The sequence below is a fragment of the Bos mutus genome, chromosome 11 (assembly GCF_027580195.1).
Source record: "Bos mutus isolate GX-2022 chromosome 11, NWIPB_WYAK_1.1, whole genome shotgun sequence".
In the NCBI taxonomy this organism is placed as follows: domain Eukaryota; kingdom Metazoa; phylum Chordata; class Mammalia; order Artiodactyla; family Bovidae; genus Bos; species Bos mutus.
The window spans coordinates 3,525,016-3,538,011 of NC_091627.1; the positions used below are offsets into that span (position 1 = coordinate 3,525,016).

At 52.3% G+C, this 12,996-nt stretch overlaps 1 protein-coding gene across 4 annotated transcripts in view; it reads left to right on the plus strand.

Moving 5' to 3' along the window:
- Positions 1-628: 628 nt before the first annotated feature.
- Positions 629-12,996, plus strand: part of CAMSAP1 (calmodulin regulated spectrin associated protein 1) — a 43,200-nt gene continuing 30,832 nt past the window's right edge. For 3 of the 4 annotated variants that reach the window (XM_070378755.1, XM_070378756.1, XM_070378757.1), the window contains exons 1-2: positions 630-860; positions 1,028-1,187. In XM_070378755.1, the coding sequence (XP_070234856.1) occupies positions 1,028-1,187 (160 nt within the window). In that variant the 5' untranslated portion in view covers positions 630-860. Of the gene's footprint in view, positions 861-1,027; positions 1,188-12,996 lie in introns of all 4 variants that reach the window. The other variant, XM_070378754.1, reaches the window with a different exon arrangement.

Genomic DNA, 12,996 nt, shown 5'->3' on the forward strand with positions numbered 1-12,996 from the left:
CGGGGCTCTCCCAGGCGCGGGTGGTCCAGGCAGGCTCCAGAAGCTGCAGAGGGAGGGGGTTTCCCGGGCTGCCAGGGCCGCGGGATGGGGTTGGGGGGGGGGCGTGTATTCCAGAGGCGGCTCTCTCGGCGTGGGGTCCCCGAGCTCCCAGCACCCTGAGGTAGGAGGCGCCCTCAGGCTCTTTGGGTTATTGACTGGAGATTGGTTCTCTGGGTACCGAGGTCCACTATGGGGGGAAGGCGGCTCCCCGCGCTGCGATACCAGAGTGGGGGGGGAACCCCGGGGCTGCTCTGGGGCGCTGGACCGCAGGCACCGAGCGCTTTCCCAGGTAGCCCTTGGCTCCACAGGAGCTCCGCCCGTCGGGCGGCGGCTGGGGTCCAGCGGTCCGGACGACCCAGCGCCGGGGAAGTGGGAGGCGCGGCCCAGACAAAGAGATGCTGAGGGACCCGCCGAGGCCTGTCGGTCCGCGCGCGCGGGTGCGCGACCCCGCGCCGGCGAGAAAGGGCGGGGCCTCGGTCGGCACCCACTGCGCCTGCGCGGAGGGGCGGGACGCGCGCGGGCCAGCGCCCGCTGCGCCTGCGCAAAGGGGCGGGGAGAGCGCGGGCCGGCGGCCGCGCCCACTGCGCCTGCGCCGGCCTCGGCGGGGTGTGTGTGAGCGGTGTGCGCGCGCTCCCGCCGGTGGGCCGCCTCCTCAGCCGCCGCCGCCGCCGCCGCCCCCGGATCCGCGCACGCGCCCCCCGCCCCGGCCCGAGGCCTCGGCCCGCGCCCCCTGTTTCCCGCCCCGGCCCCGCGGGCCCCGGCTCGGCCGCGCAGCATGCAGCAGCAGCACCCGCGGCGGCGGCGACGGTGGCGGCTCTGAGGTGAGGCGGCGGGGGCGCGGGCCGGGGCGGCGAGCCGGGGGGCGCGGGGCGCGCGGGCGGCCGGTGACCTGCGGCCCCACGCGGGTCCCGGGCGCGGCGAGGGGCGCGGCGCCTTTGTCCCGCGCGGCCCTGCGCGTCCCGCGCTGCAGCGGCCCTTTTGTGTGCAGATGGTGGACGCGGGCGGCTGCCCGGCCGGGGAGGGCTGGAGGAGGATGGAGGCCGCGCCCGACGGCGCCGTGGACATCGTGCCGCTGGACCGCTACGACCCGGCGCGGGCCAAGATCGCCGCCAACCTGCAGTGGATCTGCGCCAAGGCCTACGGCCGAGGTGGGCCGGGCGCGGGGGAGGGGCCGTGCCGGCCTTTGTGCGGTGTCCCCGCGCGCGGGGTTGGGGGCGCCGGTCCCGCAGGTGCGGCGAGGGTCGGCGCGCCCCTGCGCCCCGCGGGCCGAACGCGGTCCTGTGCGGGCGGGAGTCCCGGGCCGAAACCCTTGTGACCCCTGCCCTTCTCCAGTGTGTCCGAATCCCAGGTGTGGGATTCCCTAACGAGCATTCGTTTCGGATGGATCGGGCTTCATCCGAGTTGCTCCCTTCGGTTAATTCCAGTTTTGAAGAACTGGGTAACCTTGTTACTGGTTAGGCCTTAAATATGCTTAGTGGATTTAAGACGCTCCTATTCTTCCAGCTCTCGCGGTTTTACAGGCCCGGGTGATTCTCCTGATTATTGCTTGGCTCGGAAGGCTTTCTTTGATTAATTTCAGGTGCAAAATCGAGAGGGAGTTCTATGTCATCTTTCTTTTCATTTGAAGCATTTTTTTGAAAATTGCCTTTGTTCTGGGGAAAACGGTTCTTGTTTGTGGAGTGAGACAGAATCGGAGAGAGACTCTTTTCAAAAAAAAGAGTCTGGTTGACCGGTTTTGAAAACTTGCTGAACAGGGCGGTTCCTGGTGACAGGATCTCACCGGTTGGAGTGGCCTGTGCTGTGGATGGAGTCGGTCAGGAGCACAGACACGCCCGGCAAGTCCTGGGGATTAAAGGCAGGGCCTTGTTTTAAGTTGGTTTATAGCTACGGAGGGAGCTTCTCTCCCCCCAACCCCCACCCCTTATTTTGTGGTTTTCAGCTTTGCAGTTCTTTTTTATGCTTCCACCCAGCTTTATTCAGTTTCTGTATAGTACTATGTGGAAACGGTGATTTTGAGGAAAATATGGAATTGGTAAAAAGTACGTATGAAGTTTTGGGGACTTCCCTGGCAGTCCAGTGGTTAAGACTCTGTACTTCCAATGTAGGCAGCGTGAGTTCAATTCCTGATTGGGAAACTAAGATCCTGCATGTTTTGGAGCAGCCGGGGGGCGGTGGTGGGGGGAAAGCCTGTATGAAGTTTTAGAATATGGGGTAAGGAATGAGTCATCCTAGAGCGGCTACTCAGGTGTCCAGTTTAAGGAAGAGGACGTGGCTGTTGAACTCTGCAGGGTGGTGGGTTCCCAGTCTGTGGCCTGCCTTTATGCCTGCCTCACGTCTCGCGTTGACCGTTGGTTTGCTTTTCTTTACGTGTACCACGTATTTTTACACCACTGAACTCTTCTGGTTTAGTCCTACGTGTTTCTGCGCCTGTCACAGCGACCGCTTCATCCTCATCAGGTTCTTGGATTCCTCCTCGCGTCCTCCCGCGTCCCCCTCCTCCCGTCCTCCCGCATCCCCCTCCTCGCGTCCTCCCCGCATCCTCCCGCGTCCCCCTCCTCGCTTTTCCAGTGCTGTGTAGTATTTCACAGGAAGCCTGTTCACCGTTGCCGGGCGCTGGCTGGCTGGCTTCCAGTTCTCCTGCGCTTCGGCACAGCGCGTTCTCCGGCGTGGCTCTTGGGGCGCATGTGCAGCGTCACTCCTGTGTGTATTTTTAAGACTTTTGCATATGGAGTGGGACTGAATGCTGTACAGACACGAATGCTTCTAAAAAGCCCTCTCGTTGTTTGCTCTCCAATTTCTTAAGCTTAGTGAATGCATTTTTATCCTGTTGCATTTAGCTTTGGCATCCAGCGTGGGATTTGTCAGCTCTCTGGCAGTAAATATGCATCTCTCTCACTGTCGGGATTGGATTAGTTTGGTTTTATTTCCAGGACCAAATCACCCTTTATTACTCGTTGGTGCTTCAGGTAATTAATTTGAGAGCTGATATGAAAACTGGCTGTAAAATTTTGAGATGACTGGGGGTGTGTATTTATAGAGCAGAGCGTGAGCAGGGGCTGAAGGAGACTGGAGGCCATCTGAGGTTCTGAGGTTCTGAGGCTGGGCTGCATGTTGCCCGTCCACTGCCTTGGTGCGTTCAAACACTAGATTTCGGGAGGTGTGCTTTCCATTCATTTTTGCAGAATGAGGATGCTTTTCCGGTCTCTACCGTGGCATGGGGGGTCACGGCCTGGTGGGAGGTTCCCCGTGACTCAGTGTGGGGTCTTGTCTTTCAGGAGACGGTGTGAGGCGGGGATTTTGGTAGAGGATCGTGTAGGTCTTTCCCCCCAAACTCTCTTCTTCGTCCAAGGGCCTGTTCTTTGTTTAATCTTCTGGATGCCTCCATGCTCCTCTCTAGCTTGATTTTCAGTTAATTAGAAGTGATGGTTTCAGTCTGCATGTTTTACTTGTCAGTCAGCTTTTGAGGGGGATGATGGTGAAAGTGACTTACATCTTTGCTTGTTACACAATTGTTCATTGAGTAGCTACACTGTTTGCATAGGAATGGAAAGCATGTGAACTCTCCAGGGCCACGTGCTCTGAGGCCACCTTGTTGCATGCACACCTTTTGGGACTCGCGTCTCCCCGGGGCCCACCGTCTGCCGTTTGTAGTAGGTGGGGAGGCTCAGGCGAGCTCACCCTTGGCCGGGCCTGGAGGTGGCATATGGTTGTGCAGAAAGGCTTTCTCCGATTTTCCTCATCTGTGCCGCAGCCAAGAACTGTGGGCCAGCTTGTGCTTTTGTTTTTAGATTCTTCTCTTTTTTCTAGGTGTAGCTCTTGTTTTATTGACAGTGTCTTATTGATTTTTTCAGAAATAACATATTGGACATGTTGAAAGTTACTCACTTAGAAGAGTCATTAGAGTAGAACCTGCTCAGCTGGAATGTTTGTGATGTCCTTTTGGGTGAAAGTCTTAGTTGGTCAAGTTTAAAGGGGTGATTTGAAGTTGATTTTACAGTACAGGGTGCTGGACTGGAGCTACTGCATTCCTGGCTTTTGATTTCAGTCCATGACCTTAGGAACCTTAAAGGTATTCAGGCCTGAGTCTCAGGGACAGTGGGGGAGTAACAGCTTCTGTTACCTCCCGAGGACAGTGTTGAGAAAGTAACCCACGGAAAGCACTGGAAGGCACTCTGCTCTTAGCAGATGTGCTGCTCTGTGACTGAGGAGCCCTGGAAACCAAGTTGCAGCTCGCCATGAGCTGGGCTGCCCGGACCTAGAGGCCACCAGGGTCCGCCTTCCCTTTCTGTTGGCAGCCAGGGGATCGGAGGGGCCGCCAGGCTCTCCAGAGCCCACTGCTGGCGAGGGGCTGGCACTCTGTTCTCTCAGCAGTCTCCTCGTTAACTGACTAGGAAACGACGCTGTGGGGTGGGAGAACAGGGCAGCCTTGAGCGGGGTCTTGGGGAGCAGGCCTTGGGTCGAGCCCAAGGCCAGCTCAGGCCTGATGTTAGGAGCCGAAGCCCCTCCCTGTGTGCTCCGGAGGGGGGGGTCACCACTTTCCTTTGTCCGACATCTGGCTGAGAGGGAGCACATGGTCAGCACTCCTCCAGGCCCCAGAGCTGGGGATGAAGTGGCCGCTGCGTCCGTCCCGGGACCGGCTTGGACGCGGCCGCTCGAGTCACCCGGGAGGCCCTCGTTCGTGAGCGTGTTGGCAGGTTTATTGTTGTTGTTGATGAGTTCTTTTGATATGATTTGTTCAGGTGATTGGTTTTTGAGTGTTTCAGGAATATGTTTTAAACGTATTTAGAAAATCAGAGTGTAACTGCTCGCAGTTCGTTGTTCGTTCCTGCTGCTGTACACACGCACGGCCCTTCCCTCGAGGCCCCTCCCTAGGTTTTGTGTTTTCAGTCTTTTTTTTAGCATGGGATTTGGATGCTGCTGAGATGGAGGTGGCAGGGCAGCCTGGCTGCGTCTACTCAGTGGGTGCTGAGTACTAGGGGGTCAGGGCGCTGGCTGACAGTGTGGCCTGGCCTCCCCTCTGCCTGGGCGTGCTGAGAACTGCCCACGTCTGAGCGCAGGGTAGCTGTGGTTGTCCCGTTCAGTGCTGTGTCTGCAGGACAGAGGCTGTGCTCACGGATTTATCAGGTTGCTTAGAGTTGGAAACGCCTTTGAAACAGGTGAGATAGGAAGACTTCTGTCCTGGTGGCTGTACGTGGCTGAATTTTTATTTCTAAAAATAGAACCGTTTGTACATGTTCTCTTTTCTATCCTGATGCCACAAATTAAACACTAACCAAAGAATGTAAATCTGTCTTTAAGTTCAAACTGTCCTGACCCTTTGAATCAAAAGTGTTGGCCACCGTTGTGCTTTACGCTGTTAAGTTTGTGTAAGTGTTCTTACAAAGAGCTCTGCGTATTTCCTTTCTATTCCATGTATCCTCCTGATTGCTCACAGGCGTCCAAGCTGGTTTTCTGGTGGCTGTATCACCGTTTTATGCACCAGTCTCCTTTTTCACTTCCTACATTGAGGAATTTAGACGGCTGTCATTTTTCACCTAACGTGAAGGTGACAGGGATGGAGCCAGGGTCATGTTCATTTAACCAGTAACAATCTCATAGCTATCGCGGGCAGGGTTGCGTTTTGCACTGTAGGGAGTACAAGGGGAGGAGTTATGTGATGTTCTTTCCTTATTTGCTGAAAATTCGCATGAACTGTTGACATATACAAAGGAAAATGAAGTAATGCATGATGAAAAACGGCAGCATGTCCTTAGTACAGGACCTGTCTCAAGGCGAAAGATGGAATTGTCAGGCATTTCCATGGGACCCGAGTGCCTGGGCTGCAGGGCGCCGTGGTCCCTGTGGGGGCTGCTTGGAGTGGGGGTGCTTCGTGGGGAGGTGGCCTTTGAAGGATGGCGGATATTTGGGTAGTCCCCCCACCCAGGTAGTAGAGGGGAGGGCATCTGGCAGGTTCTATGCAGAGGAGGAAGTGTTCAAAGGCCTGAGTCGATTAACCTTATTGTGACAGAGGATTTGTGGACCGAAATAGTAGGTGATTAGCGTGGAAAATAGTGTGGGCCAGACTGTTCGCGGGGTTCCCAGCTGGCTAGGATTTCTTTCCCCATGGGTGCCAGGGAAGATCTTTGCGTAGGGGTGACGGGTTGAGAGCTAGCCTGGCAAGATTCTTCTGACAGGTTGGAGCGGGTAGGGGCTGTATCAGTGCAACGTCCAGGAGCCCTGCTTAGGCCGTTCAGGCTGCTATGACAAGACATAGACTGGGTGGCTTAAGAACAGCAATTTTTTTCTTACGATTCGGGAGTGTGGACGGTCAAGATCAAGGTGCTAGCTGGGTCTCTGGTGAGAACCTGCTTCCTGGTTCGTAGATGCTATCTTCTCGCTGTGCCCTCGTGGCAGAGGGGTGAGGGAGCCTCGCTGGATGGGCTCACACCCCACTTATGGGGCTCCACCCTCATGACTTAATTGCCTCCCCAAAGCCCATCTCCTAACACCTTCGCCTTGGGGCGGTCAGGTTTCGTTACATGAGTTTTGGGGGACACATAACGTGGAGCCCATAGCAGAGCTGATGTCGCTTTGACTTGAAGTACCAAGGCGTTGGCCAGTTTGTCTGCAGTGGGAATTAGGTAGGTTGAGTCAACAGATGCTGAGAGGGCGGAGTCCCCGAGACTGGCTGGCTGATGAGGTGGGGCAGGGTCAGCTGGGCAGCCGCCGGAGTCTGCAGGACCCTTTAGGAGTATTTATAGTTTTCACTGCCTAGAACCTCCCTGCCTTCCTGGCTTTGTTGTCACAGAGAGAGATGATCTTTGAGTTTATTTCTATTTCTGACTTCTCTGCTGTGCCCTCACCTTACCCTCTCTCTGAGACTTCATGCTAACTAGTTCACTTAAGTACCCCTCAGTCACTGTGCTCCAGTTGCTTCAGACTCAGGCAGAATTAAACTTGCATCAGTTCGGCTGAGCCTTGTGTTGTGACGTGTGGGTCCTTGGTGTGCTTCTCAGGGCTCACAGAGGGCCAGCCATGGGCCTTGCCCACACAGACCTGTGATGCGAGACCAGGAGACTGTAGTGCCTAAGAGGAGCCGGTGTGGAAGGGAGGGCAAGCCGGAAGGGAGGGCGAGCAGCTCCCCTGGGGGAATCTGGAATATTCCATTCAAGAAAGTGAAGCTGAGTGTGTGACTCAGGTGGGTGAGAACCAGGCCGGTGGGGCGGGGGCAATGCCACCTCCCCCAGGCTAAGGGAAAGGAATGTGAGTTTAGCGCCTATAAGATTGGAGAGACCGCCTAGGGCCAGATCTTGGAATGCCTGAAATAGCTGATAGCTGTTTTTGTGTATGAGTTGGGAAGCCATTGAAGCTTTCTTAGGAGGGAAGAGATGTACATTAAACCTTGGTTTTTTAGAGAAATCTCTGTGGAGTGGGTTCCGGTTGAGTATACAGTGAAGAATCTTATCTTGGACCTTTGAGAAAACCAATTTCACATCCAGTAAAATGCACCCATTTGTGAGAGTATATAGTCCGATGAGTTGAATGAATGTCTTCACCGCATGCTCAGGGCCACAGGCAGGGTGAGCCATGCTCATCACCCCAGGGCTGCCTTGAGCCCCTGCAGTCAGTTCTTGCCCAGAGCGCCCCTGATCTAGGGGCATCAGGTGTTCTTGGTCTGCCTTCCTTATTCTTCATAATGCTCTAGAGATGCGTCCACGCATAAAGACCTTTTTGGCTTAGTGCTGGGGGTGGTCTTCATTGTTTGGCTCCCCGCATTTTGCGTATTCATTCACTTGTTGACGGACAGACACTTGGATTGTTTCTGGTTCTATCCGCCACGGACAGAGCTGCTGTGAAACGTGCACGAGTGTCCGAGTGTGTGTGGGCGTGTGTCTCCGTCTCTCCTGGTCAGTGCCTGGGCGTGGAGCTTCCGGGTCGTGTGAGCGTGTGTGACCGCTCGGTTGTTTTCCGCAGCGGCCGTGTCATCTTTTATTTCCACCAGCACAGCGCGGGGTGAGGCTGCGGTTGCTCGGCAGCCTTGCCAGCACCTGGCACTGCCAGTCTTTCTGTGGAGGCTGTCCTGGTGGGGGGGCTGTGACGCCTCACCGCGGTTTCGGTGTGCATTTCCCTGCTGACTAATGATGAGTCTTCTTTTTTTTTAAGTGTGCTTATGGGCCAGTTGAATCTTTTTTCTGTGGAGATGCCTTTTCTGACCTTTGGCGAATTTTTCTTAAAAATGAAAGTTTTATCTTGAGAAAATTGTATACTAACATGTAGCTGTAAGAGATCATACAGAGAGGTCCTGGTCGCCCTTTACCAGATTTCCCCAGTAGTAACTTCTTGCAAAACCATAATATAATGTCACAACTGGGATAGTGAGGTTGTATAATTAGATGCTGAGCATTCTGTTCCCACAAGGACCTCTTCTGTTACTCTTGCCCTATTACAGTCATATCTGCCTCCCTTCCTCACTGCTTGCTTGAGATTTATTTTGCCCTATTTTTTTTTTCTGCTAGTTTCTTGAGGTAAGGACTCAGACTGTTGATTTGAGATCTGTCCACTTTTCTAGCGTAAGCATTTAGTGCTATGAATTTTCCACACGGCACTGCCTTGGCTGCATCCCACATATGTTGATATGTTATATTTTCATTCAGTTCTATGTATTTCTCTTTATTTCTTTTGATACTGCCTATTTGATTCATGAATTATTTAGAAGTGTGATTTCCAGTTGTTGAAATTTCCAGTTGTTGAAATTGTTACTATTTCTAGTCTGATTCCATGTGGTAAGATAGCGTACTCTGTGATTGCCATTCTTTTAAACTTGTTAAGATTTGTTTTATGGCCCAGGCTAAAGAATTGATGCTTTTGAACTGTGGTGTTGGAGAAGACTCTTGTGAGTCCCTTGGACTGCAAGGAGATCCAACCAGTCAATCCTAAAGGAAGTCAGTCCTAAATATTCTCTGGAAGGACTGATGCTGAAGCTCCAATGCTTTGGCCACCTGATGCATAGAACTGACTCATTGGAAAAGACCCTGATCTTGGGAAAGATTGAAGGTGGGAGGAGAAGGGCCAACAGAGGATGAGATGGTTGGATGGCATCACCGACTCGATGGACATGAGTTTGAGGAAGCTCCGAGAGTTGCTGATGGACAGGGAAGCGTGGCGTGCTGCAGTCCATGCATGGGGTCACAAAGAGTCAGACCCGACTGAGCAACTGAACTGACCTGAAGGTCTGTTTTGGTGAGTGTTCTGTGAGCATCTGAAGGAGTGTGTTTTCTGTTGTTGGGTGGCGTGTTCTTCGCGGGTCAGTTAGATTCTGCCTGTGGTTTGTGTTGTTCAGATCTCTTTCCGTGTTGATTTTATGTCTAGTGGTTCTGTCAGTTCAGGCGGGGATGTTGAAGTAAGTCCCTAACTGTGGCTGACGGCTCTGTCGTGTTTTTTAATACCAGCTCTTAGGCTCTGTAGCCTGGTGGATCCACGTTTAGGGTTGTAAAGTCTTCTTGGTGGGTTGACCCTTTATTGTTACGTGATGTCCCACTTTACATAACAGGCTCAGGGGTCTCCCCTGGTGACTCAGTCGTTATTAAAGAATCCGCCTACAATGCAGGAGGCCTGACTCAGTCCCTGGGTCAGCAAGATCCCCTGGAGAAGGAAATGGCAGCCCATTCCAGTATTCTTGCCTGGAGAATCCCATGGACAGAGGAGCCTGGTGGACTGCAGACCAGAGGGTCACAAAGAGTTAGACACGACTGAAGCAACTTGGCATACATAATGTTCCACTTTATTTCTAGTAATTTTCTTCCTATTTAGTACTTTATCAAATGTTAATATAGCTCTTCCTGCTTTGTTTTTTTAAACAATATTTGCCTATATAGCCTTTTCTGTCCCTTTACTTTCAACCTACTTATATTGTTGAATTCGAAGTAATTTTCTTGTAAATGACCTATAATTGTATCTATTTTTTAATCCACTCTGCCAATCTCTGTCTTTCAGTGTACTTAGAATATTCACTTTTAGTGTAATTGTTGCTATCTTAAGTCTGAGATCTTATTTATTTGTTTTCTGTTGTTCCTGGTTTTGTTTGTGTGTTGGTTTTGTTTTTTGGACCTTGTTATGGGGTACTTGACTATTTTTTGGGATTCCATCTTGATATATTCCGTCTTGTCATTTTGGGGTGTATCTGTGTAGCTATCTCAGTGGTTTCTTTGGGTATTACAGTATGCATATGTGACTTCCAACAGTTGACAGGTATTATTTTACCATTTTGAACGAGGTGTGGAAACCTTTTTTCCATTTCGGTTCCTTTGCTCTCCCCACTTTTAAAAGTATTTAAAAGTCGTCATCGTCTCGAGTCCCTAAAGGTGTGGACTTTGTCTCATGGGGTGTGATTTAGGAAACTCACAGGGAGAAGGGTAGTCTACTTACTCATATTACCTGCTTCTTCCTGGTTCTCCAGGGTTCATTTTTTTTTTTTAAATCATGTTCTTTCTATTTGGAGGATTTTCTTTAGCCAATCTTTCAAGGTTTGCTAGAGATTCCTCCCCCCTTCCCCCCCCACCCCCAATTTTCTTTTGCCCGAGAACGTCTCTAGTTCTTCAGTTCCTTGGGGATGGCCTTACCAGATCTGGACGTTCTTTTCCTCAAGCACGTGTATGCTGTGCCACTTCCTGCGCCTCCTTGGCTCAGAGGGGAAACACACTGCTCACTGAGTTGTATTCTCTTTCTTTCCAGCTGCTCCAAAATACTTTTTCTTGAGTTTTCATAAGTTTGGTTATGCAGTGTCTTGGCGTGGATTTCTTTGGGTTTATTCTATTTGGAGTTCCTTCAGTTTCTTGAATCTGAGTGGATGTCTTTTGCCGTATTTGGGAAGTTTCCACTGTTGTTTCCTTACCTTCTGTTTTAGCCCTGCGTTCGTTGCAGAGACTCCAGCAATACAAATACTGGGTCTCTTGTTATTCTTCTCAGGTCCCTGAGACTCAACTCATTTTGTTTTTTGAGTGTATTTTCTCTGTGATTCCATGCTCTGTTATCACCACTTAAACTATTGAGGCTGTTTGTGCTGTGCTTAGTCGCCCAGTCGTGTCTGACTCCGTGACCTCATGGACTGTAGCCCACCAGGCTCCTCTGACCATGGGATTCTCCAGGCAAGAGTACTGGAGTGGGTTGCTGTGCCCTCCTCCAGGAGGTCTTCCCGACCCAGAGATCTAACCCAGGTCTCCCGCATTGCAGGCAGATTCTTTAACATCTGAGCCACCAGGGGAGCCCGGAGACTATTTAGTAAGTTCTAAAATGTTACTCTATTTTTCAGTTCATTATCTGATTCTTTTTATAACTCCTATGTTGAATTTTTTTCAATTTTCGTTTGTTTCAGGAGAACTTGTGATTGCTTGTAGTCTTTTTCCCGATGGTTGTTGTAAAGTCCTTGGTCAGATAACTCCAACATCAGACTCATCTTGGTGTTGGTGTCAGTTGATTCTCTTTTTCTCATTAAAGATTTTCTTGGTTCTGGGTGTGATAGGCGATCTTTGATTGTTTCCTGGTCATTTTGGCTGTTACGTTAGGTGACTCTAGGTGTTACTGAGGTTTTTTTTTTTATCATAGTAGGCAGTCTCCCTGCGTAGGCTCCGCACGCAGGTCCCGGGCCGCCATGTGGACTGCGGTTCCAGCGGCAGTGCACTGCTCAGGGCCTTTGCAGTGCCGTTTCGTGGTGTGTCTGGGGTTCCACTGCCCCTGCTGGTGCTGCTTTCAGAGGCGGAGGGTGGCCCCTGGGGCTGACTGCCATGTGCCTCTGGGCGAGGCGGGATTCTCTTCCCCCAGGATGAGGAGTGTCCAGGCTGGACTCCCTCCGCTGGACTCCCCTTGTGCAGGCTGATGAGGGGGTGTCTCCTGCCTGGTGGGGAAGGAGAGGCGCTTCCAGGTTGGGTTCCTGGTGGAGGTGGGTGTTCAGGCTGCTTCCTGCCCCTTGCTGGTTCTGCCGGGATGGCCCGGGCCAGTGGGTGGGACTCCCCTCACCTCCCCTGTGCAACAGGAATGAGCCTGCTTACCTTACCTTCTGTTTCCAGGCTGGGGGTCAGGAAGTACCAGGCCTGGGTCACCTTTGCTGGGTGGGAGGTGGGAAGACACCCTGTTGCTGTGCTCTTCCCGTCTGGGGTCGTCTTCCACCTTCCCCAGTTCTCTGTGGGTTCTCCTGTGAGTTACGCCAGGGTTTGTGGTTGTGCTCAGTGGAGAGGAGCAGGGAGAGACTGGTCCATGCCATCTTGTCCTGACCAGAGGGCCCCTTCTGGCGCTTTACAAGATCCTCCTCTGTCTTTGGGTTTTACCCGTGTTACAGGGAGGTTCTTTGGTCTGTCGATTTCTTTCTTCTTCTTTTAACCCCTGCTGGGGAGCATGGATTCACAGTGTTGGGACTTCCTGCCGGCTCTGCTGGAGCCTGTCTCTCCCTTTGCTTCCGCTCCCATCTTGCCTGGCGCTGGCAGTGCCTGTCTCTCCCCTTGTCCGCTGTGTTTTCTCTCCCCTGTGTGCAGTGTGCTGTCAGCACCGGTGTGTCCGTGAAGTCACTGTGTATTTCTGTTCTGGGATTTCTCCTTGGTTCTTTTTCTAATCTGCCAAGTTCTTTTCTCTCTCTCTCTCTCTCTCTCTCTTTAAGAATAATTTCCACTTTTCTGCCAGAATTCTTAATTTTATCCTGTTTCCTTTCATTAAGTGTAGCCATCGAAGGTCTGGCTGATACCTCCAGTTAGGGGTCCCCTGGGCCCGTTACTTCTCTGGCTTTCAGCAGTTTGATTAGGAAGTGTGTGGGCCTGGTTTTCTTCGAGTTGGTTCTGTTTGGGTTTGCTGGGGTTCTGGGCACCATTCATTCTCATATTTTTCCTGCCCCAGGCTCCCCTCAGTGGGAGCAGTCACGGGGCCTCTGCTTTTCATTCCATTGTCCCTCTGTCTGCAGATGGATTATTTCTGTTGATCTGTCTTCAGGTTCAC